The sequence below is a fragment of the Ruditapes philippinarum genome, unplaced genomic scaffold (genome assembly GCF_026571515.1).
Source record: "Ruditapes philippinarum isolate M1 unplaced genomic scaffold, ASM2657151v2 ctg654_1_1_1_1, whole genome shotgun sequence".
In the NCBI taxonomy this organism is placed as follows: Eukaryota; Metazoa; Mollusca; class Bivalvia; order Venerida; family Veneridae; genus Ruditapes; species Ruditapes philippinarum.
Window position 1 is genome coordinate 245,847 of NW_026861095.1, and position 26,252 is coordinate 272,098.

The 26,252-nt window shown below is 33.1% G+C and overlaps 1 protein-coding gene and 1 long non-coding RNA gene across 2 annotated transcripts; one reads left to right on the forward strand and one right to left on the reverse strand.

Annotated features, from left to right (window-relative positions):
• Positions 1-1,463: 1,463 nt before the first annotated feature.
• Positions 1,464-3,328, forward strand: LOC132714521 (uncharacterized). The gene is made up of 3 exons (XR_009623564.1): positions 1,464-1,683; positions 1,923-1,959; positions 2,363-3,328. It is a non-coding gene; the product is annotated as an uncharacterized LOC132714521 (long non-coding RNA).
• Positions 3,329-22,589: 19,261 nt separating this feature from the next.
• On the reverse strand, positions 22,590-25,938 carry LOC132714524 (ATP-dependent DNA helicase Q1-like). Its single transcript, XM_060697419.1, has 5 exons — positions 25,934-25,938; positions 25,128-25,409; positions 24,478-24,808; positions 23,834-23,981; positions 22,590-22,834 (listed from the first exon to the last, which is right to left on the reverse strand). The coding sequence occupies exons 1-5, from the start codon at positions 25,936-25,938 to the stop codon at positions 22,590-22,592; spliced, it is 1,011 nt and encodes a 336-aa protein (XP_060553402.1).
• Between the last annotated feature and the right edge of the window lie 314 nt (positions 25,939-26,252).

The following is a 26,252-nucleotide window of genomic DNA, read 5'->3' on the forward strand; positions in this document are numbered from 1 at the left end:
CACCAAACCTGACTTTATTTGATACGTTATACTTTATAAATCTTTACCTACTGATATTAATACTGTTATCCTGCTTGATATTGATAAGAAAATGCAGTTTTTACAGTGATACACAATTAGTCAGATACGAATAACGACATTTATTTTTACTTGAACCGCTTGTGCATATATCATATATGTATTCACTATTCGTGATATTGATATGTCTTGTAATTTTTCAAAATATCTTCTAATAGCCCTTGTAACATAGTACTTATGGTATCATTAAAAGGATGTAAACTTTATTAAATAATATACAAAATTTCAAATATGTTATTCGATATTTTCAAATGTACGTTGTACTCTACACATAATGTGTTAATCTACGCATTATGTGTTCAATCACAAAATACATTAAAGCATATAAGGATTCATTTTTATATTTTATCATGCAACTACTATGGTAACTGCCCGATAACACTTGCCTGATAATTATTTTTGATATCAGGTCAGTAACCTGATATCAAAAATAAGCCCCGTCCACTTTAACGGACTTTTTTCAATTGCTTATATTCTCATTTTCATCAGCATGTGAATTCTACAATGTAATTTCATACCCTTACAAGTCTTGAATCAAGGTGCGATATTTATTCATTTATTATTTCGATTTCAATTACGAATAAATTAGATAGCGAATAGTTAAAGCACCAACTAAATGAAGTGACGTCATAATTTATATTGCAAATGACATCATCGATGTTCACGTCATACTATACATGTAATCATAACAAACTGGCTAGACGATTTTCTTTGAGAACTTGTAAATGTTTACTTTATTTCGCCGGATTATTATTTAATAAGTGAAGAAATTGTTTTGTTTAAAAAATAAGATGTATGGTTGTTTAGCTTGTGTTTGATTGCCGATTTGATTTCTTTGATTGAAATTATCGTGAACTTTTGAATTTGACAATTCAAGACAAAAATTGCAGTAAGGTTTAGTTTTTGTGATTCTAAGTGGATTTTCGGATCGATGTTTAAATTAAAGGTAAGAATTTTATCGTATTACTCCTACATATTTTGTATCTTTTATCCGAGGCGAAAGAAAAAATTGCCGCCATTTACAAATTCTAAGTTTCAGGGGCGGAGGAATTTGTTTTCAAGAATTATTTCTTTGAACAAAAATCCCCCTTTTTAACGAAATTCGCTATTAAAAAGTAGATTATTTTTTTATTTTGACAGTTATTTTGTGTTACATGATAAATAGAAAAACATGCTACTGTCTTTTGATATCAATTTTATCAGGCTCGGCTGATATGGGCAGAAAGGGCTCGGCAAGCCTCACCCTTTCTAGCCCATATCAGCCTCGCCTGATAAAATTGATATCAAAAGTCAGTACAGTAGCATGTTATTCTCTATTTGCAAGCTCGTCCCTTAATTATTTATCATACAATTTTGAAATAATTGAAAGTGTAGTAATTATAGAGCAAGTGCTGCAGTTATCGACAGGTTAACCCAAAAAAGCCATCGTACAATTAACGATTTGTTTATTTCCATTTGATTGAATTCTACTATGTAAAACAATCGTTGATTGGTTGTTTAGAAGGGTATTTCCCGGTTCCAATTATTTTTACACAGCGTGACACTCGGTAGTAACTACTAATTCTAAGGCTGTAGTTATCGGCACATGGACGCAATTATCGACAGGTACTTTTTAATTGAGGACACTAATCCTTTTTAATGGACATATTGATAATAATTATGTTTTATAATATCATGACAATCATTATATTGCAAAAAGTATTTACTTAAATTAATAAATCGTGATTTTCATGTGTTTGCAGTTTATTTTTTTTTTAATTGAATTGAACTTTGAACCCAAGTTGCAGACCCCTAAATTTTAAGAAAAATGATAAGTCAATAACCAATTTCAATTTTTTATTCAGATATATTGATGTAAGCAGAGATAGTAAAGACTGTGATGTAAGTACATGTATAAGGTAACATACATTTGATGTAAGTATAAGATAACATACAGACATAGTTAATTCAACAAACCATTGCATTTGAATACCACCATCATCATCATCGGAATCCATGTATGGTATATTTTCCTCAGAAGAGGTATTGCTGGCATATATATGCCTCTACCTTTTTTTCTTTTCTATCAATTTTATTTTCTTTCTTTATTATCTTTTACAAATCTTCCTTTCTTTCTTTCTCTTCCTCTCTCACTTTTCTTGCTTTATCTTTCTGTCTTTCTTACTCCTCTTCTTCTGGTCTTCTCTTACTTTCTCTCACATTAACAAATTCAAAGCAACAGAACCTTACAACACTTTTGGGATTTTATTTCTAATGGAATTGACTTTTCTTTTCTTTATTTCAGGGATAATGAGTTTATTAAAGGCATAAGACTTGTCTGAGACAGTTGAAGTACATGTAGTTGCTACTATAAGCTCAGAGTCAGATGGACCCACTTGCCTTCAGGAGATATTAAGGGGAAAAGGACTGATCACTTAAGAACTTAGTCAAAATCTCTTTCTTGGATAGTGAATAACCTGAAATATAAAATAAAGATTCATAGTCATGGCAAATAAAATAGATGAAGAACCTATTAATATATATAGGAAATTTGATTTGAAACGTTTTATTTAAGAAGTTATCAAAATTGCATACATTTGTAGTTGAAATACATGAACCATAACATCATTAAAAGGTGCACTTCATAGATTATTTCAGCATATAATTTTTGTTTTCCGATTTCAACAGAGTATAAAATTCAAGGTAAAAATTTTGCCATCAGATTTGCATAGTTTATTTGAGCTTTCTCCTCAGCAGGAGTCTAAACTGACGGAAGTCCGGGCCTTGATGGCATTTCAGGAACTCTTCCCAAATGGTTATCTAAAAGGGTGGTCCTTGGAACCCCATATAGCCTGGCAGCCTTTACCTTCGACATCCCATTACATCTCATAGTTGACTTCAACTTCCCCTCATTTTGGGTGGCAAGTATTGGACCCTCTTATGATTTTGAGATGACGTCTAGAACAGGAGTAATATTCTAATCTTTCATGACTGTATTGAAACCTATCATCTTTAAAGTTTAAATTTGTCTGAGGTAGAACTAAATGTTTACTGTTGAACATTGTATGTAAATGGATAATTAAACAAAACATTAATATTCTATATAGTTACATTATTTTTATACTCTTCAATAAAATTGTTTTTAAAACATAAATTTTTATTTAAAAATTGCAATGTGTCGATAACTGTAGACCTTTCTGTTTACTGGACGTAGTTATCGACACCCCCCTACAACTGTATCAATACCGTTAATATTGCATATTTAGTGGTCTGTAACCCATACACATCTAATATTAGACTAAACAAAGTGGAATACTTATGTGAATTCAGTGAAGAAATAGAGAATAACATGCTACTGTCTTTTGATATCAGTTTTATCAGGCGAGGTTGATATGGGCTAGAAAGGGTGAGGCTTGCCGAGCCCTTTCTGCCCATATCAGCCGAGCCTGATAAAATTGATATCAAAAGACAGTAGCATGTTTTTCTATTTATCATGTAACACATAATAACTGTCAAAATAACAAAATAATCTACTTTTAAATAGCGAATTTCGTTAAAAAGGGGGATTTTTGTTCAAAGAAATAATTCTTGAAAACAAATTCCTCCGCCCCTGAAACTTAGAATTTGTAATTGGCGGCCATTTTTTCTTTCGACTCGGATAAAAGATACAACAGAATGTAGGCCTAATACGATAACATTCTTACCTTTAATTTAAACATCGATCCAAAAATCCGCTTAGAATCACATAAACTAAACTTTACTGCAATTATTGTCTTGAATTGTCAAATTCAAAAGTTCACGATAATTTCAATCAAAGAAAAGTCAAATCGGCAATCAAACACAAGCTACACAAACATGCGTCTTATTTTCTAAACGAAACAATTTGTTCACTTATTAAATAATAATCCGGCGAAATAAAGTAAACATTTACAAGTTCTCAAAGAAAATTGTCTAGCCTGTTTGTTATGATTACATGTATAGTATGACGTGAACATCGATGATGTCATTTGCAATATATAGATTATGACGTCACTTCAAACTATTCGCTATCTAATTTATTCGTAATTGAAATCGAAATAATAAATAAATAAATTTCGCATATTGATTCAAGATTTGTAAGGGTATGAGATTACATTGTAGAATTCACATGCTGATGAAAATGAGAATATAAGCAATTGAAAAAAGTCCATTAAAATGGGCGGGGCTAATTTTTGATATCAGGTTACTGACGTGATATCAAAAATAATTATCAGGCAAGTGTTATCGGGCAGTTACCATAGCAGTTGCATGATAAAAATGATTAATTATTATCTGTCATTATGTGTACAAATAAAGATGTTGAATGAAAAAGAAAGTGTATATAAAACATACATAATTCATACAAAGCTATTATTAAACATTGGTAAAAGGAAAACCTATTTGGAAGTTTCTTTTTGATAATAACCTGAGTGCAAATAGTCATACCTTGATTCGTTTGTTAATTTTTCATGATTATCATTCCAACGACCAATGACTAAAACAAACATTTCGTTGTTGTTTTTTCTATGCATTTTTTAAAAATGTGGTATTCACAAGTCAGTTGGTATGTCTATTTGAACATAAACCCTTAACCGATATGGCTGACATACATTTCGATGTGACCTTATACATGTATAATAATCTCTAGTTTACAAGATAAAGTGTACATAAATATTTTAAATCAACCAATATATACCTCAAAGATACGGACAGCTGTACTATTTCTTTTAAAATAATATTGTGAAAGAGGTGGAGGTCTATAAACAAGTCCATTCGGGAATAGAAAAAGTGTACTTGGCGAGCATCTCCATCACTCTCTATGTGGATTATGTCTATTTTAAAACATACATAAACAGTAAGCATTGAAAATATAACACACGTTATAACACACGTTATAACACACGTTGTATATTTTCATTTAGACACATATTCAATATAATGATCAAGAAACTTGCGCTTCTCCAACAATCAAGTCAAATCCCTTAGAAAATTATTAAAGTTTATTTTGACCTTACTTATGCCGCAAAACAAAACTCATTTACTTCCGTAGATACTGTCATATGTTAATAAATCATATAAAAAGACCTACAATGGGTAGAACAACAATGAGCCGACCTAAGCTTTTTGAACCCCGGTCCTCAATACACACCAGCCTTGGTATGCATTCCATGAATCTAGCTTCTTGGTTAAGAATCTACTTCGGTTGCTCTTTCATTTCCAACCTAGACTATTGTACATTCCAGAATATCTGTGAATGTAATGTCAATCAATGGTCCATATGTCATTGGTATATTCATATAAAATTAATGATAGTTGATCATATTGTTTAAGTGAAACTCTATCTTTAAATTAAATGCAATAAGAAATAGCCTGTTTTATTCCCATACTATGCACCTTTGTTCAAACATTTTCACAAAGAAGAAGTCTATTATACTTGATGGTTCCCCTGTTCTGTAACAAACAGAAACATCATCAATAAGAAAAGCCCAGCTTCATTTGTCAAGATTTTGTTGTTCAGACATTGCTATATAAATGAAAGCATTTTATTGAAAGAAAATTCAAACCTTTATAATGATAATAATTATTTAAGCACTTGATCGATTATTATTTGTCCGTTTAATATCCTACAAAACACCTTCTCATTAATATGACGTTTACTGATTAGATTTATATTAGTTCAAATGTAATACTGTATTACTTTTTTTGCATGTAAAGCACATAATTTTGTTTGTGTGGCCTAATAACATGTACCGATCTTGTATAATTATACGACCCAGTAATCGGAATATTTTATCCGACAATGTAGTAGTCACTTGCAAATAAATTTATGTGCTATTGAATTGAAATGTATAAATATGAGTGTTTCCATATACATATATATTATAGTTGACAATTATCATCATTCTTTGTATATAACATACTTTTCTCATGATATTTGTTGCCGCCTAATATATTCATTTAGGCAAAAAACTGTATATAATGTTTATATGCCTAATAAAATATTGAATTGAATTGAATTATTTGTCCGTTTAATATCCTACAAAACACTCTCTCACTAATATGACGTTGCTTCAGTCTTTTTCCGTCATCTGCTTTTAACTTTTAACTTTTAAGATACGTAGCATCCGCTTTATTAAACCTAATTAGATATCCCTAATCTACTTTTATTGCAAAACTGTAAGTCCAGAATTTTTTATTAGGAGTGATAATGATCATTGTCTCTTATTCCTAAGATAACGTATGATTGTGACACAAATGAGTTTCATTTATAGGCATATATATATATATACGTAAATGTGGTATCTAAATCTGTATAGTTTTGTTATAGAATTGAATCTTGTAGATATTCTGGCAGTATTATTGTTTTTGATAAACCAGTTTTGATTACATAAATTGTACAACTTCATTTTAGCAAAGCTCCTATGTCAATTTTTCAACAGCCTATCATAATCAAAGGCATTATACTTAAGTTACCAGCATCAATTTAAATTCGATACGACGCTCACTGTCAAACTTAAGCCTTGGCCGCTGAAAACATACTCTATCCATTTCTGAATGTTCAAAAAATTTTACACATTTTTATGCCGGAAGTCTTATCTTGAAATTGACAATGAAGCTAGGTTATCCAGTACCCGTATATAAATCTCTTTCAAATTAAAGAAAAGCATCGAACGATGGTTTAAGATATGAATAAAGGCAATAGGCCGGTCGTCATTGAATTGATACAATTTCTTCGTCATTACAGAAACATCCATGTTGTTGCACTGTTTCACATTCTAACAAAGGTTTTTTTAATTTAAATAGGTACAAAATGTATATTTGTTTTACATGATTCAATTCTAAATTCGCAATGTTTGTTTTGACACTAATATTACTGTATCATCTGTTATAACTTGTATTAATTTATCATTAGTTACTGAATTCTAAATTTATGAGGATATTTCAGATAAAGATACCTTTAAGGAGAGGGAAAAGATATATTTTCCTTAAAATGAAAACAATGACAGGGAAGCAAAAGGGTTAGGGTTTATTTACTTAAATTGTACTAAGTTAAAGTGACTTAATACAGTCACTAAGTATAATCATTATGTGATTGCATTGTGGTTCAATTATTCCATTCGTAAACATTTGAATGGCTTGACCAGAAACAATAATACTTAAAAAATGCAAAGTTGAGTATGTATAAATCTTCATACCCTGGAAAATCGATGTCCCTGTTAATAGATACATGTCTTTTGATTGCAGATTTTAAAGTTTTGTTTTACATTATTACATTCATTTACACTTTAAAACATGATATTAGGCATTAACATAAAATCTTTATGTGTTTTAGTGCAGTTATTTCTACCTTAACGTAAGTGTTGTTTTTTTATGTGATAAAATTTCTTCGTAGCCACATTATTTAATATATGATACATGTCTCTTTGTAATGCTTTAGATTATATTCGTAAAACGTTTAACTTGAAACCTTGTCAAACCAAGCCTTTACTTTTCCATCATTTAGACCTTAAAATGTCGTCATCATTGCCATTATATTTAATATATATTCCGCTCGTACACTATGTACCTGCACCTGATGTAGTCTCATCACCAGGCAAGCTGAAAAGTCGCCATACATTTGCTACCATATTGATGGGAAACCAATGATAAAACCCAACAAATATCAACATGAAAGAATAACCTTTGTCACAAAGGAGAGAAACTTCTTCTTCATACCCATGTAGACATCAATTTATGTAAGCTAAATCGGAGAATATTTCAAGGGGAAACAAGCGATGTATGGGTTCATATTTGAGAATGCAGAAACAACGATACTCCATTAAATGTTATCTTAGTTTTTCACAAATGTATACATAATGTCAAATATATTATGTTGTACAAACTTTAATTAAATATACCCTCAAAATCATAAATGTACACGAGTAAAGCTATCAATATTTATGAATTTAGATTAGGTAAATAAATATTCATTCCATCGTCATTCCCTCGGATTGTAATCAAATCAAATTTTTAAGAAAAAAATAAGAAACAAAAGTACTTATAACAATAATGTTGTTTTGATCTGATAGGTTTGCCTCTTTAGATATAGAGCAGATCACACGACTTTAACTTTTGTATCGGCTATTTATTTATCCACACTTGTCAAGTAGTCGACATAGTCACCGCTTTATCTAAATTACCCCGACTAACATGTGATACGTTGTCTGTATCATTCACTTGAACACTGATAGCTTGTCTCTAATATGTGCCGACATAATCTAGTCCTATATTCTAACATTGTTCAAAGTCTTATTATTGTGTGATAAAAATCACCCCATACTAAATCAGAAGCATTTATCATTAGTTCAAATGTTCCTGTAAAGTGGCCGATTAGATTAAATTCTTTCTAAGTTGTCATTGTGGTCCGTTTTGTGTTTTTCTTCATGCTAGCCTGTCGTTAATTTAGAGACGCACGCAAAACGATACACGCTTAACGAAATAAACGCTAAACGATAAACGATCTCTTGAAACGCTACAAATAAAACGCATACAAAATAAAAGCTTCTCTAAACGTGTGATATGAAATAATATTATAATATGTTTTTAACAACTTAAGAATGCGATGCGATCATTTGATCAAAAGATAGCTTTGATAAGTAGATTTTATAAATGTTTAAATAAACCTTATTAAACAAAACCAACAACAATAGAAGATGTAAGAAAAGATGCGCCAATGTCCAACCTTAATAGTAATATTGTAACAGGTACGTCTTACTGCGATGTAACTTTGCTTCGGTCTAGGCACCCTTTAGACAGACATTTTTTCGCGGCACCGCTTCAGGCGAAAACAAAAATAAAATTTTGCAAATCAGAGTTCGAATAATCTATTCATAACTTAAGGTTATTACATACGGAGTGTACTTTGTAAATATACACATGGGTCTAATCCAATAGATTTCTTACATTTGTAAGACAATGGCTTTAATTACTAGGTAACCCCCGTGATGTGACAACTCAACATTTTGAAATAATGTCTGACAAAGTGAATTGACTTTACCGTCGTTGCCCCATGTTTTGCCTTATGTTTTGCCTTATGTTTTGCCTCAAAAGGGTGAAAAATATGTGAATCCTGACTTGGGCTCAAACCTGGGATTACCAGTTCTACCAATTGAGTTGTAAGGTTTATAACATGTCTTCTATCTAGATTATTGAACAGTTATACTCTGAGCAATCTAGATATAAAACATCCCCCCTACACACACAAACACACCATTAGGTCACAGTAAAAAAACACTGTTATATACTTTAACATATTTCGTAATTTCATTAGCCTAAATTTGCCTCAAAAATCAAAATGGTAAGTACAGACCTGCCTGTTTAAAGATAAGAGTGAAACATATCTAGTTGCAGTGGAGCGAGTATGCTAAAAGGGGATATATGGATCACAAGAAATTCCCCGAAAATAAAAATTTATCACTAGAAATGTGTCAATTTCCATTTATTAAGTGATTTTAAAAGTAATGCAGTGAAACTTTAAAAGCCTAACCATGTCAAGATAAATTACAAATTATACCGAAGTAATCAATATCAGAAATTAAATCACGTTTTGATAATGACCTATTATAATAAAAGAAACGTCTCTTGATTATATCATAATTTAAACATTTGATTATATTTTTATTCACACTTATTGCTACTATACCTGCTATGGCTTAGTTACACTTAGCCTGTATTTATTTTACAATTTTGCTATTTAGGACTTTTTTGGGCTTTAGTTTTTTCATTTCTTTTAAGGTTAAGAAGCTCATATGTACTAAATTCTTTGTTCTTTACTTATTATTATTTATTCTTAGTTATTACAGACTATTCTTGCTGTATATATAAATTATTATTAATCGGGTTACGGGTTTCAGGTCTGGTAAGGGTGCACATTTTTTTCATCCTGTGACTACAGATAGCCAATAGTTAAAATCACATTGAGCTGCAACCATGAAAAAATGTTGATGCATTTCCATATGGGAGGATATGTTACGGTTTTTAACTGTTCACTATTCAGGATAGAATATGTGTAATCGCCCGGATAGCTCAGTCAGTAGTAAAGGCAGCACACCTCACTAAACTAAACCACAGCTTCGAATGACCAGGGAGGATTTCATGGATATAGTGACTATTGTGTATTTAAATGACTGGTTGTCTTAAAATGCATTTTCAGCATGAAATTTGTTTTTGTGACATTTAATATGATCATTGTCAAATTCGAAAACACGGTTAGAAATCACATGCTGATAATTATAGATGTCAAGGTCACGATTGTTTGTAAACATTGCTTTTAAACAGCTTGCTCGGTGAAAACAAGTAATTTTACAAACTTTCAGCAATGACAAAAAATCTACAAGGCCAACCACCTATTTCTTTGTGATATTTTGCATGTATAGGGAGTTGCTAAAGCAGTGACAGAGTTTCTGTAGCCCGTATATTTGTAGCCTGGGTTACCTGCCCTTACCATTTCATTATCGGGCCTGGCACACGCTGGAAATGGCTGCCTCCTGTGCATTCCTTATCTTATAGGTAAAAACATATTTTGTGGACCGTCTATTTATAACTCTGTAGGTATTTCACTTTTATATATTTGTATTGATTCCTATCGTTAGGTAGTGTTGGTTAGCTTTGGTTTGTTTGGAAATCGGATGTTTACGTAGTTGTATAGGTTTCGGACAATGAACGGAATATAGGTATTTCGGATAGTAAAATCTGGTAATAAAAATTCACCTTTTTTGTGTGTTCACCTTTTTTTCAGAACACAGTTTGTGTTTACTTATGATTTGAATACACATACATGTAACTAGTCAGATTTAAGTGTTCTGAGTATGGCATTAATATATACAAATATTCATTAAACAGGGAAACAATATTTACAATGGACCACACAAATCCGAGGTTTGATCCAGAAGAACGTCTGCCAAAAAATGTGAGAGACAGTATTGAGCACTCATATGTGAAGTCACCATCAAAGCTCAAACAAACGCCAACAAAATCCAAACGGAAACGAGAGAGAAGCACACCAACAGGCAAAACTCCAGTTCAGGTGTCTAAACGCACATCATTGTGTGAGGTAAACTTCTGATTTTATATATTCTGAAATACCCCGGTATATCTGTATGCTATTTAATACAAACCATTGATCTACCTCTTTGTTTGAAAAATCCTATTAGCATTTTGGACTTATTTTCTAAAGAACATAAAAAATAATATATATATAATGGTAGAAAAAAATGGGAGAGATGGTATGTATTTGATGTTTCGAAATAGTTTTCCTAACATAAATGTTAAATTTAAAAATGAAAAACACAAAAAAAACTAACTGTCAAGAAAATCTTTCAATTTTTATTTGTTTACTAAAGCTCTAATAATACAAGCCAGAACATCAAGTTTTATCAATAAGGTATCAGACAAATTCTAGGGGAATTTAGGGTGAACTAGCGGTTAACTTTCTATGATCAGATAAATCAAAGGAATTCTAAGGGATCTCGTTATCACCCGTCTAGCCTAATGATCTGCTATTTAACAGAGTGTGGGAATCATGTTTATTTTATGTTTATTTCAGTGAGAGAGAAATATTAATAATGTGTATGCAAGATAAAAGGGTGCATTTGCCAGAAAGCGGTTAGACTGAGAGGTGGAATCGATAATGTGTGTATAAAAGAAAAGTGGTCAAATCTTTGACATAGTTAAAAAGTCACATCGATGACAATTTAGCTGTAGCAAGTTTAAAGTCACATCGTTGACATAATCATATAAATTAAGTGGTCACATTGATGACAAATAAGTTATAAAAAGGAAGTGTTGGAATAAGTAAAGCTGACGGTATGTTAGACTTATTATTATTTTTTCAACTGTTTAAGACTCATTTAGAATTAATTGTTCTTTACATAATATTAAGCATATGATAAGTCTGTTGCACAGTCTATGGAATGATTATTTATTGAGTTAACTTTTTCCCATGTATAATATGCTGATTGTCTATAATTATTTAGATACATATATTATAAGATAATAATGTGAAGATTATTATTGTTGGTTAATCATTACAAATGCATTTTAAATTAGTTATTTTTAATGAGAGTTTATAAACGTAATGTTAATCTATATACATACGTAAGGGACTTAGGGATATTTTAATGCTTTTGTAGGGTTCCAGACGGTTGAGTTCAGGTTGAGTTCAGGTTGGGTTCAGGTTGAGTTCAGGTTGAGGTTCAGGCTTAGATGCAGATTTGTGTTCACGTTAATATTTGAGAAGATTTATTGAATGAAGTCTTTCATTTTATAAGAAGATTCCTTTGGGAAGTTGATAGTTTACATACGAAGATTTTCTTTGACGGAAGTTGTCATGTTAGTTTATAAATTGGAACATAGTTCATATTTTAAAGAGATAAAGTTATAAAGTTGGAAAGCGTATATAATTCAAAAACTGTATAAAAGGAACAGTGAAGACCAAGACTTACATTAACAAGAAAACATGGACAATAACCTCAGATAGTTTAATTAACGGATTACATCAACATTGTTTGTTTTATATAATTATCATTATTATTTCTACAGTTAAAATATTTAAACAATTATACTATTCATGTTTTACATATAATCTTACAGTATCTAGTATTATTTAGTTTGTTGTAAATAAAATATTGTAAACCACACAACAGTATTAGTGATTTTACACAACCCCAAAAAAGTCTAATTTGCTCATCAAGCGAACATCGTGACAATTTGGTAGTACGGGTGGGGTGTGTAAATTTAATATCGCAGATAAAAATACTGTACATAGTGTGGTAAACATCAATTATCTGTGAACTATCCCATTATTTACACATGCTAGTCTCTGAGACTGTCTGCAGCAGAGGAATCAAATTTTTACAGGTAACCGTCTGGGGCACAGAGGTTATATGAGGTTAAAGTAGGGTCAGCTTTACAAGGGTTTAAAGGGAAATTAATCAAATTAATTAGCTAGCCATATCATGCTAGATTGACTTCCCTTGTTGTTGTTTTTCTTTTTTATTTTATTATAACGGAAAAGAAGGGACAATTATTTTATTAATATTTTTATACACATATTTAGAATCAGTGAATTACGGTTGATTGCATAGAGGGTTTAAACGTTTTTATTTTAGTTCTCACATTTAATATACAAAATGGATATTTTTGAGAAGTTAAGTGAGAGTGGTAAGAAAATAGGGTTGTCAGGTTCAGAGTTAGCAAAATTTATTAAAGAAGAACGAGATAGAGAGGAAAGAATGCATACAGAAAGATCGGAGTTAGAAAGAGAGGAACGTAGTCAAGCAAGGGAAATTCAAAAGTTAGAGATTGAGAAAGAGATTGAGATGGAGCGGTTTATGCGTAGCAAGAGTATGACTTCAGAAGCTTACGAAAGTTTGGGAGCAAAGGCTAAGATGCCGAAATTGCCTAATTTTAATGAGAAATTAGATAACATTGAGGCTTATTTAAGCAGATTTGAACGTTTTGCAGAGAGTGCTGGTTGGGATAAGAAACACTGGGCTATGAATCTTAGTGCTTTATTAACAGGGACAGCACTTGATGTTTATTCTCGCATGTCCATGGCAGAATCAAATAATTATGGGGTACTAAAGACAAATTTATTTAAAAGATTTAATATGACAGAAGAGGGTTTTCGAACAAAGTTTAGAGGGTCTAAAATAGAGAAAGGGGAAACACCTACTCAGTATCTTGTCAGGTTAGAAAATTATTTGGGCAATTGGATGAGTCAGGCTGGGGCCGAGTTAAATTTTAAAGGTTTAAAGGATTTGGTTTTAAGGGAGCAATTTCTAAATTCCTCAAACAAACAATTACAGCTATTCTTAAAAGAAAGGAAATTTAAAGCAGTACAGGATATGGCTGAGGCAGCTGACATATATATGGAAGCTCATGAGGGGCAGAAAATTGGTCATAACAATGGATTGCAATCCACAGTGTGCTTTATATGCCAAGGAAACCATTATAAACGAGACTGTCCAAACCTGAGACCACAAAATACTGCAGCTTTGGTGCATAAAGGTTGGCATCATAATTTAAGCGTGAGACCACAGCCAAGAAGGCCATACAATAATACTTCATTTAAGTCAGAGAGACCCAATACTGTTTGTCAGCATGCTGTGTGACGGACAAAAATGCAGTTAAACTAAAGTGTGGCCATGAATTACAAGTTATGTCCATAGCCTGCAATGAAACTAAAGAATTGAATATGCCAGTGTATTCCGGATTCGTTGGTGGCAAGGCTGTATCTGTTTTGAGAGACACAGGTTGTTCAACAGTTGTTGTGAAGAGATCCTTAGTTGATGAACACAGCTTGACCGGAGAAGAAAAGCTTTGTGTTTTAGTTGATGGAACTGTGAGAAAATTTCCTACTGCCTTAATTTCTATAAACACTCCATTTTATAATGGAAAAGTGTTAGCAATGTGCATGGAGTCACCAGTGTATGACTTAATTGTTGGAAATATAGACGGTTTACTTCCATTAGATGATGTTGAAAAGAATGAATCAAATATAACTCTTACTAAAATAGGAGCAGTAAAAACCAGAGCCCAGGCAAAGGCAGAAACACAAATAAAACCAATGAAAGTACCGCCATCAATTGACCTTGGGCCTACAGATCTTAAACAATCGCAGAAGGAAGATAAAAGTCTTACAAAAGCTTGGGACATGGAGGCACGTGGTGGGGTTAAAAACTCAGGGAAAAACAACACTTATAGATATTTCAAAAAGGAAGGAATTTTATACAGGAAGTTCGAATCTCCACATCATCAGTCAGGTCGAGCTATTCATCAGTTAGTGGTACCTATAAAGTACAGGAAGAACATTATGATATTGGCACATGAAAGTTTGTTAGGAGGGCACCTTGGTACACAGAAGACATCAGATAAAATCATGACACAATTTCACTGGCCTGGTTTAATATCAGACATTAAAAGATATTGCATGTCATGCGACGTTTGTCAGAGAACAGTGGCAAAAGGCAAAGTAACAAAGGTTCCACTACAACGGGTACCAATAATAGAAACACCTTTTGAAAGAGTAGCCGTTGACCTTATAGGGCCTATAGCACCAGCAAGTGAAAGAGGTCACAGATACATCATAACATTAGTAGATTATGCAACTCGGTATCCAGAAGCCCTACCACTCAAAAATATTGAAGCGGAAACTGTGGCGGAAGCACTCATGGAAATGTTCACAAGAGTTGGAGTGCCAAAAGAAATATTAAGTGATCGAGGAACACAGTTTACTTCAGCTGTCATGAATGAAGTTAGCAGACTACTCTCTTTCAAGCAACTATTTACAACGCCATACCATGCACAAGCGAATGGGTTGGTGGAAAAAATGAATGGAACTTTAAAATCTATCATAAGGAAGTTATGTGTCGAGCAGCCTAGAGATTGGGACAAATATCTTACCGCAGCTTTGTTTGCATATAGAGAAGCACCCCAGGCAAGTACGGGATTTTCACCTTTTGAACTGTTATATGGAAGAACAGTTAGGGGACCTATGATGATAATGAAAGAATTGATGGCTAAGGAGATATCTGAGACAGAGGTCAAAACTGTGTATCAGTACGTAATGGATCTTAAGACGAGATTAAGTGAAACAATGAAAATAGCGCAAGATGAGTTGAAAAAGGCACAGGCAAGGTACAAAGTGAACTTCGACAAACGGGCAAAGATGCGCAATCTGAAGCCAGGAGACAAGGCATTGATTCTTCTCCCAACAAACAATAATAAGTTACTGATGCAGTGGAAGGGTCCATTTGAAGTGACTGAACGTATCAATGAGGTGGACTACAAGCTAAATGTTCACGGAAAAGAAAAAATGTATCATGGGAATATGATAAAACTGTACATAGAACAGAAGAAAGTATTTGATCAAAGGGAAGATGAATCAGCACTAAGAGACCAGACCAATACTGAAGTTTAATGTAGGCATGATGGGAAAGAAAATGATATTTATCCACAAACAATTGATAGTAACGATGGAGTGTTTTGCCATGTAGGGGCAGCAATCATTGAGGAGGATAATAAAAATACGTCAAACGAGAAAGACAAAACTGTATCAAAGTTTGACAAATTCAGCAAGACTTATGAAGAACTGGAGTTACCAAATTTTATTCAAAAAGAAAATGCAACTGATGTAGTAATTGGTGATAACCTTCGGACATCAGAGAAGTTAGCCTTGACAACATTACTTGAAGAATACCCTGACGTTGTGACAGACGTGCCAGGAAAAAACAAACTTAGCTGAACATAAAATCAATCTAACAACACAGGATCCAATTAGATCAAGACCTTACCAAACACCTCATGCAGTAAAGGAAGCTATTGATACAGAAGTGGAACACATGAAGAAAATTGGAGTTATTGAACCATCTGAATCACCATACTGTTCACCTATAGTTATTGTAAGGAAGCCAGATGGGTCCAATAGGTTTTGTGTAGATTACAGAAAAATAAACCAGGTTACAGTTTTTGATGCAGAACCAATGCCAAATCCGGAAGATATCTTCTCGAAATTAATGGGGTGTCGATATTTTTCCAGAATAGATTTATCCAAGGGGTATTGGCAAATACCAGTAGCAGAAGAATGCAGAAAGTACACAAGCTTTGCTAAAAGCAATGGATTGTGGCAGTTTTACCGAATGCCATTTGGTTTAACAACAGCTCCAGGAGTGTTCTCAAGAATGATGAGAAAATTGCTTAATGGTATGACAGGGGCAGACAATTTTATGGATGATATCTTACTTTTTACCGAAACATTTGATGAGCATATTGACGTGCTTAGAGAACTGTTGGAGAGACTTCGTAAAGCAAAGTTAACAGCAAGACCATCGAAATGCATGATTGCATTAGACCAGCTGAACTTTGTAGGATACAATATCAGTGATGGAGAAATTAAACCAAATATGGAAAAGGTTAAAGCTATCCAAGAAGCAAAACCTCCAAAAACTAAGAAGCAGGTGAGATCTTTTCTAGGTATGGTTGGATATTATCGAAAGTTTATTCCAAACATTTCGCAGTTAGCAGTTCCACTCACTGATCTGACAAAGAAAGGAAGACCTAACCAGGTTGACTGGAGATCACCACAAGAAAGTGCATTTAAGCTCTTGAAAGAAGAACTGGTAAAAGAACCGGTGTTGAAAATGGCTGATCTGTCTAAACCATTTATTTTGAGAACGGATGCTTCGAATGAAGGGCTTGAGGCAGTTCTCCTTCAAGAATTTGAAAACGAGACATGGCCTGTAGCATATGCTAGCAGAAAAGTGTTGCAAAGAGAACAAAATTATGCAGTGGTAGAAAAGGAATGTTTAGGAGTAGTTTGGGGAATACAGAAGTTTTCGACTTTCCTATATGGTCGGCCTTTTACATTACAAACAGATCACATGCCACTTGTTTATCTAAATAAAGCAAAATAGAGCAACAGTCGGATCATGAGATGGGCCTTGATCCTACAGCCTTATAGATTCACTGTCGAGGCTATAAAGGGCTCAGATAATGTTGGAGCTGATTATCTCAGCCGAGCTTAGTACTGTCAAATTAAGGTCAAATTAAGTAAGAAACTTGGCAGGAGGGTTGTACATATATGATTATCATAGAATATTAGTCTTATAGTTAGGTATTAGTAGAATATAATTAGAATGTTTGGATGAAATATATAATTTCACCTTGAGTTGGGGGGTGTGTCAAGAAAATCTTTCAATTTTTATTTGTTTACTAAAGCTCTAATAATACAAGCCAGAACATCAAGTTTTATCAATTAGGTACCAGACAAATTCTAGGGGAATTTAGGGTGAACTAGAGGTTAACTTTCTATGATCAGATCAAATCAAAGGAATTATAAGGGATCTCGTTATCACCCGTCTAGCCTAATGATCTGCTATTTTAACAGAGTGTGGGAATCATGTTTATTTTATGTTTATTTTAGTGAGAGAGATATATTAATAATGTGTATGCAAGATAAAAGGGTGCATTTGCCAGAAAGCGGTTAGACTGAGAGGTGGAATCGATAATGTGTGTATAAAAGAAAAGTGGTCAAATCTTTGACATAGTTAAAAAGTCACATCGATGACAATTTAGCTGTAGCAAGTTTAAAGTCACATCGTTGACATAATCATATAAATTAAGTGGTCACATTGATGACAAATAAGTTATAAAAAGGAAGTGTGGGAATAAGTAAAGCTGACGGTATGTTAGACTTATTATTATTTTTTCAACTGTTTAAGACTCATTTAGAATTAATTGTTCTTTACATAATATTAAGCATATGATAAGTCTGTTGCACAGTCTAAGGAATGATTATTTATTGAGTTAACTTTTTCCCATGTATAATATGCTGATTGTCTATAATTATTTAGATACATATATTATAAGATAATAATGTGAAGATTATTATTGTTGGTTAATCATTACAAATGCATTTTAAATTAGTTATTTTTAATGAGAGTTTATAAACGTAATGTTAATCTATATACATACGTAAGGGACTTAGGGATATTTTAATGCTTTTGTAGGGTTCCAGACGGTTGAGTTCAGGTTGAGTTCAGGTTGGGTTCAGGTTGAGTTCAGGTTGAGGTTCAGGCTTAGATGCAGATTTGTGTTCACGTTAATATTTGAGAAGATTTATTGAATGAAGTCTTTCATTTTATAAGAAGATTCCTTTGGGAAGTTGATAGTTTACATACGAAGATTTTCTTTGACGGAAGTTGTCATGTTAGTTTATAAATTGGAACATAGTTCATATTTTAAAGAGATAAAGTTATAAAGTTGGAAAGCGTATATAATTCAAAAACTGTATAAAAGGAACAGTGAAGACCAAGACTTACATTAACAAGAAAACATGGACAATAACCTCAGATAGTTTAATTAACGGATTACATCAACATTGTTTGTTTTATATAATTATCATTATTATTTCTACGGTTAAAATATTTAAACAAATATACTATTCATGTTTTACATATAATCTTACAGTATTTAGTATTATTTAGTTTGTTGTAAATAACCTCTTGTAAACCACACAACAGTATTAGTGATTTTACACAACCCCAAAACAAAGTCTAATTTGCTCATCAAGCGAACATCGTGACACTAACTAATTTTTATTACAGGACCGTGTGGCCAGACATTGCCCTTGGTCGATCCAAGAAAAGCAGTTCCTTCACCAGTATGTAAGATGTAATGAGCAACATGGTACAGATACTATGTACTGGACAAAATGTGCCGAGGCAATGAATGTCAAATTTCCTGTGAATCTAAGGACAGGTAAGATAAACATGTTACGAGTTTTAAGAGAAATTATTTCAGGTTTAGTTTAACCACAGGCGCTCGTCATATTGCTGAATATATTTTTTTATTTTTATATTTTTTTATATTTTTATTATTTATATTTTTGGTCAAGATAGTGATTCAATGTCATATTTATAAAAAATATTCCACAATTTTTCATGAAAAAAAATTAGTATAATTATTGTATAAATAAAGATAGTAATTTTCTTTCATGAAAAATTGTGGAATAATTTTTCATAAGACATAATTATATTCATCATATTGACCAAAATAAATAAATTATAAAAAATAAAAAAAAATGTTAAAAATAAAAATATGTACATTACTGTATTCAATGGCAATGTGACACACACTTGTGATAGGTACAAATGAAGGTGGTTGAATACATTTTGAACATACTGTTATCCATGTTGCTTCCATGGTGACAGATAGTTATTGGAAATTCGGCTTTTATGAACAATTTTGTACTTTAATATAGACAGTTCACCATTTCTGCAGCATTGTTAAGCCTTTGAACATGTTATAAAAACATTTAGTAATACAACTGTAATGGATGTGGATTTCTGGTATTAAATTGATAGATAGCACAATAGTTTCTTAATACGCTGAACATGGTAACTCGTTTTTAAAAAACATATTTGTAAATGAGTTTATTTTTTAACAGGCCGTTCCTGAAATAAAGCATTGGATGACGACTTTTGTACAACCACTTGTTTTAAACATAGTATCTGAAAGCAGGCGGCACATATCAAGTGAAGATGTGGATGTTAATGGAACTGACGCTGTATTGTCATAAGGAAAAGTTGTATTGGAACTTGGACTCATTTTTCTCGAACTATTTGACATTGTGAAATCACCAAGTCGGATTCGTTTGCTCTGTCACATGAAGTATATCATGCTGGTGTTGAAAGGCCATAAGAATAAGTCAAAATATGCTCTTGAGATTTTAAGACTGTTATGTCAGCAATTTGCCCTCTTGAGTGAAAAAACAGCAAATGAAAGCATTTATGGACTGTTTGTTAACACTGGTAGAACTATCATTCCTGCAGATCTTCAAATGGAACATATTGTAAGATTGACCAAAGGACATTTACGGTCAATGGGATCAAATGTGACTGATAAATCATTGGTAAAAAGAAGTAGTGCTTTCTTTGGGATGGAGGAAATATCAAACAACTTTGACAAAAAAACTGGGGTTGTACAGCGTGCTCACAAACACAAAAAACTATCTTCATTCGAGGATGAAAAAACAAATTATCAGAGACCTGAGACAAATAAAACCATTCATGGAAGTGTGTGGTCGTCAGTCTGAATCTCTGAAAAACGTACCAAAAAATCCTATTAAGAAATTGAATATGGCTGATATATTGAAATGGATTCTGCATCACAAAATGCTGCTACATTATGAACTTTGAACAATAATTGATACAGTAACTTACTGTAATTGAGCAACACATCATAATTTTAGTACAGTTAACCTTTTCCCTTATATAAGCGTGTTTCGACGGCTTTTTGCCCCCCCCCCTTTTTGAGGCCTCAAACAGTGAAAAAATGTCCTATTTAGACCCCAAACACTTTTTTTCGTTTGAGATATATTGTTAAAAAAGTGACCATTTTTCGGCGCCGTCCCCCATCCAAATAATACATCAGGGGGTTGCCAGAAGGGGGATGTGCCCCCTTCTGTTTGGGGGTTTTGAAGGGGGGGCGGAGTCCCCCTCATCGCCAAGAAAATTTTGGACTTGTGAGAGGCTTAAAATGACCTCAGGTTGATCATAAAGTAACGTGTAACCAACGCTGAAAAGCCTTTGACTCTATCTCAATCCATTGAGAAGTTGCAGCACTTTGAAATAAATTTTGATGGAAAAAATCGAGGCAAAATAGTAATTTTTGGCAATTTTGAGATGTCCCCTCGTTGCCATGGTAACAGGAAATTTAAGACTGAGCATGTCGTTACAAAGGCAATGGTCCAGTCAACATTTGTGCCAAGTTTGATTAGTATTGAAGCATTTTTCATAGTTTCATAGCAGTTTGAACTTGTAAGAGGAGGCTTTTCAGTTAAAATGGCCATTTTTCACGATATGCTCATGGGGGAAAGGGTTAAGTAAAAAAATATAAATGTTACAAAACAACAATTTTTCACCAAAATTAGGTAAAAGACCACATGTTAACATGGAAAAACTAGATTTTGGGTGATTCCAAGGTTTTTCATCATTTTTTGTTAAGTAAAAAAATATAAATGTTACAAAACAACAATTTTTCACCAAAATTAGGTAAAAGACCACATGTTAACATGGAAAAACTAGATTTTGGGTGATTCCAAGGTTTTTCATCATTTTTTGTTAACCTTTTCCCTTATATAAGCGTGTTTCGACGGCTTTTTGCCCCCCCCCCCCTTTTGAGGCCTCAAACAGTGAAAAAATGTCCTATTTAGACCCCAAACACTGTTTTTCGTTTGAGAAATGTTGTTAAAAAAGTGACCATTTTTTCGGCGCCGTCCCCCATCCAAATAATACATCAGGGGGTTGCCAGAAGGGGGATGTGCCCCCTTCTGTTTGGGGGGTTTGAAGGGGGGCGGAGTCCCCCTCATCGCCAAGAAAATTGTGGACTTGTGAGAGGCTTAAAATGACCCCAGGTTGATCATAAAGTAACGTGTAACCAACGCTGAAAAGCCTTTGACTCTATCTCAATCCATTGAGAAGTTGCAGCACTTTGAAATAAATTTTGATGGAAAAAATCGAGGCAAAATAGTGATTTTTGGCAATTTTGAGATGTCCCCTCGTTGCCATGGTAACAGGAAATTTAAGACTGAGCATGTCGTTACAAAGGCAATGGTCCAGTCAACATCATTTGTGCCAAGTTTGATTAGTATTGAAGCATTTTTCATAGTTTCATAGCAGTTTGAACTTGTAAGAGGAGGCTTTTCAGTTAAAATGGCCATTTTTCACGATATGCTCATGGGGGGAAGGGTTAAACATAATATGTAATTAAAATATGATGATGTATTGTGTACTGTACATGAGCATTTACATTTTATTATGCATGACACAATGAACACTTGGTTAGAAAGTAATGTTTCAGTAATTTAAAAAAAATCTTTTACAAGAACACTTTGTTAAACTTTTATTTGTGCATCAAAATCCCTTCCTGTGCTGAAGAACCGAATTGAGATTTTTCACTTATTTATTGCTAAATTAGAAAAAATCCCATTCAATACACAGTTGAGAGTCACAAAAATTGCAGCAGATTGTTGGTTTTTCCTTGGTTTGGAAGCCAAAATGTTCATTGATGATATCCCTGCGACACTTTTCATTGTTTCTACAGTAATCTTGCATATCCTTTCTCATACATTGACCTGATATGTCAGAATTATTGAAGTAGAGAACTGCTTCTGCCACAGACCCTGTTCGTCCAGCACGACCAATCTCTTGAATATATGCTGAAAACAAAAGAACAGTTAAGATGCACATATTAAAAGCACTATATTAAAGTATTATGTATTCAATGAACTCTGATTATGTTGTTCCGTGTGGTGTTCAGAGTGGTTCTAGAATCACAAGTGCCACATGTATTATAATCAAAACAAACACATTATCTGATTTTTTATAAAAGGCAACAAATGAAGATGTTTGTTACAGAGTTGTGGTAATGTTGCTTTTCTGTTTGGGACATAGAAAATAACTAACTATGCAAGGACTCCATTATATTTTGATTGTAGTTTTTAACGAAAATTAAAATGGCATAATTAGTAAGAAAGATTACAACTTGGCTGTGAGTGTACCAGAAGTATGAAGAATATTTTGTAAATTTACTTAAAGGGGCACTCACAGATATTTACCTGATAATACCGTTTTTAAATCTTTTTTTGGTCTTAGAATCAGCCAGTTTTTGCATTAATGTCTAGAAACCATTGTTATAACACTGCTGACAAAAGATCCGATTACAGGTTTTCATATGTACTGTTGTTTTTTATGCCCAAAACTCATTTTTTAAAGCTACACACTAAAAGATATACCGTTTTTACATTTATTTATTTTTTTATCTTAGATATCTGCAAACCAATGATTAAAGATTGCTTACAAAATATCAGATTGCAGATTTTTATATTTCCGTTCGAAAATTAATGTTTTATGTCCTAAACCGTTCAATCTGTGAGAGTGCAGCATTAAAGCGTTAAATATATTTTGAAAGTAAATGTGGAAACTGTGATCTGATCTTTTGTAAGCTATCACATTTCACTTGTTTACAGATATTTATGCAAACATTGGCTAATTCAAAGACAAAAAATTAAAAAGTTGTCGAAACAATATATCTGTGAGAGTGCAGCTTTAACACGAAAAATAAAGTTAACTAGCTTAAACGTATTCTACATCTACAATTCATGGTGAAAACATGTGGGAAGGTATATGTTTTTTATTTAAATGTACATTAAACTTACCTTCTAAAGTAGTTGGTGGTCCTGCATGTATTATCCTTTTAACGTTTTTCAAGTCTGCCCCCATTCCTAATGCAACAGATGAAATAATGAGCCTTATCTGACATTCTGCATCTGGTTTTTGAAGTGTTGTCAGTATCATGTTCTTCAGCTGTAACAAGGTACATGGTTTTGTTTATACAGGATCATCAGTGGATACTTTTATGTGGTCAAAAAGCTTGATAAAAATTTGAAGATATTTATTGAAATAGAATTGTACAAACTTTGTGTTTGATGAAAAGATTAAAATTGTTTAGATTGTAGATCGGATCAGTTTTAAAAACGTGTACCTAATCCATACTTCATACCAATCCAAAAATCTGTATTGTATATTATAAGAATGGCAAGGATGTTATTTACTGGTATTACACATTTATATTAATAGAAGTTATAATTGTGAGCTTAAAACAACATCAATGTAGTTGCTGTTAAAAAGATTTATTTTGTTTTAATAAACATTGATAATCTGAAATGATCATTACTTTATTTTTATGTATTGTACAAGCCGTTTTAGTGAAATAAGACATAAAAACCACAATGGTATTCAAGTTTGTCCTAAACAAGTATATATTTTGAAATGAATAAACTGTTAAAACCCAAATACAGACCTGGCCAGATTCTTTTTCCATAGAAGAGTGAAACATCACCACTCGAGCATGCTCAAGTTTGCTATCACCTGCGTAGAAGTCCGTGCCAAGGATTCTTCTGGCTGTCTCGTAGCCATAACCTATCCACTGCATGGATTTACAATAAATGATGATGATCTCAAAATCTTGTAATTCATGCTTCAACTTTGTTATAACAGGATGAAAAATATAATCGTAGGGTGTTGTAGAACTGTTTCCACTTGCAGTAGGACTTGGTCGTCTTTTCACTGTAAGACTGATATTGTCTTTGGCCGGACTTTCACTTATTATCTCAACATTTTTCATAAGAAGACTTGAACAAATACATTTTTTACCAGCATCTGTAACTGTTTCAGACAAAGCCAGTACTTGGCATTTTAAATAGTGATCTTAATTGAAACAATCTTTTGAAGTCCGGACGAAACTCCTCTCCCCACTCCAGTATGCAACGGGCCTCATCTACCACAAGATAAATTTTCCTTCCACTGAGGCCCTCTGTGCGAAAAACCTCATTAAGAGCTTTATTGTCTAGAATTTGTTCAGGGTGGCAAAAAAGGTAACTATATTTGCCAGTCTTAAGTTTATTGAAGTCAACTTTCCCAGGGCAAAGGGACATAGCTAAATCACCTAACTTTTCCATCTGCTGGTTTAGAATTGCATTTAGAGGAACTACTACATCAACTAGACACCCAGTGTCAAGGAAAGGCAGTAATTCATATATCAGTGATTTGCCATAACCAGTGGGAAGGGAGCAGATGCAGTCCTTGCCCTCAACTAAATACTTTACAGCACTTCTCTGATTTTCTTTCAGAGTTGAGATCTTGGCTCCCACATGTATATTATAATTTGTTATTGCATCTGCAATTCTTCTTTCCTGAAACAATTGAAGGTCAAATGATGTTAATGCTACACGCCTACAGACATATGAAAGAATTAATTTAAATTTAAAAGCAAGAAGCTCAAAAAATAAAAAAATACTAAATTTACACATTTACATTAAAAGTTGTGTTTGACTAATGCACCAGTCAATTGTAACCACGCCCCTCCCCCCCAAGGTCTGGGGTATACCGGGGGAAAGGGCCGTGTATTTTACCTTTCAGGTGGCCCCGCAGTGCCGGGTGAATGCGGTGTTTTTTCTTCGTGTAAAATATAGCAGGGAAAAGGCCTTATCTAGGTTCCCTTGGGTGTGGGGGCAGGGATTTGACCATCAGTTTGTCCACGCAGGGCGGGCATTTTAGCTGGGGTTGGCTGGACCGAAAGTCAAAGTCCCCGCTATTTCCCTGATTTGGGGGGAGGGGGGGGCGTGGTTACAATTGACTGGTGCATAATGGTTTTATGGACAGAAACTCTTTAAAAGGGACTCACTCATGTTTTGGAACCAAAAATGAGTTTTCACAGTAATGCATCTGAAAACACTGAATTTTATTCATTATCTTACTCCATGATATCGAAATAGCAGAAAAAACACAATTATTGTACAAAATGTATTTTGTATGCAAACTAAAGGTGGCAAATAATTTAAAACATGTGTTTAACAATCCCAATGATTCGCCACACTTCATTTCATTTAAAGTTACAAAAACATAAGCGCGTCCCTTTAAAGTTAATTGTATACAATATGTAAACGAAACAATTTTCACCTGACATGTCAACATTTTAGAAGTTGAGTTTGTTGTGCTGGTTTTAAAGTTAGGATAGGAGCTCTATCCAACGTTCAATGAAAAATACGGTATTTATGTTGTTATACATGTACTTGG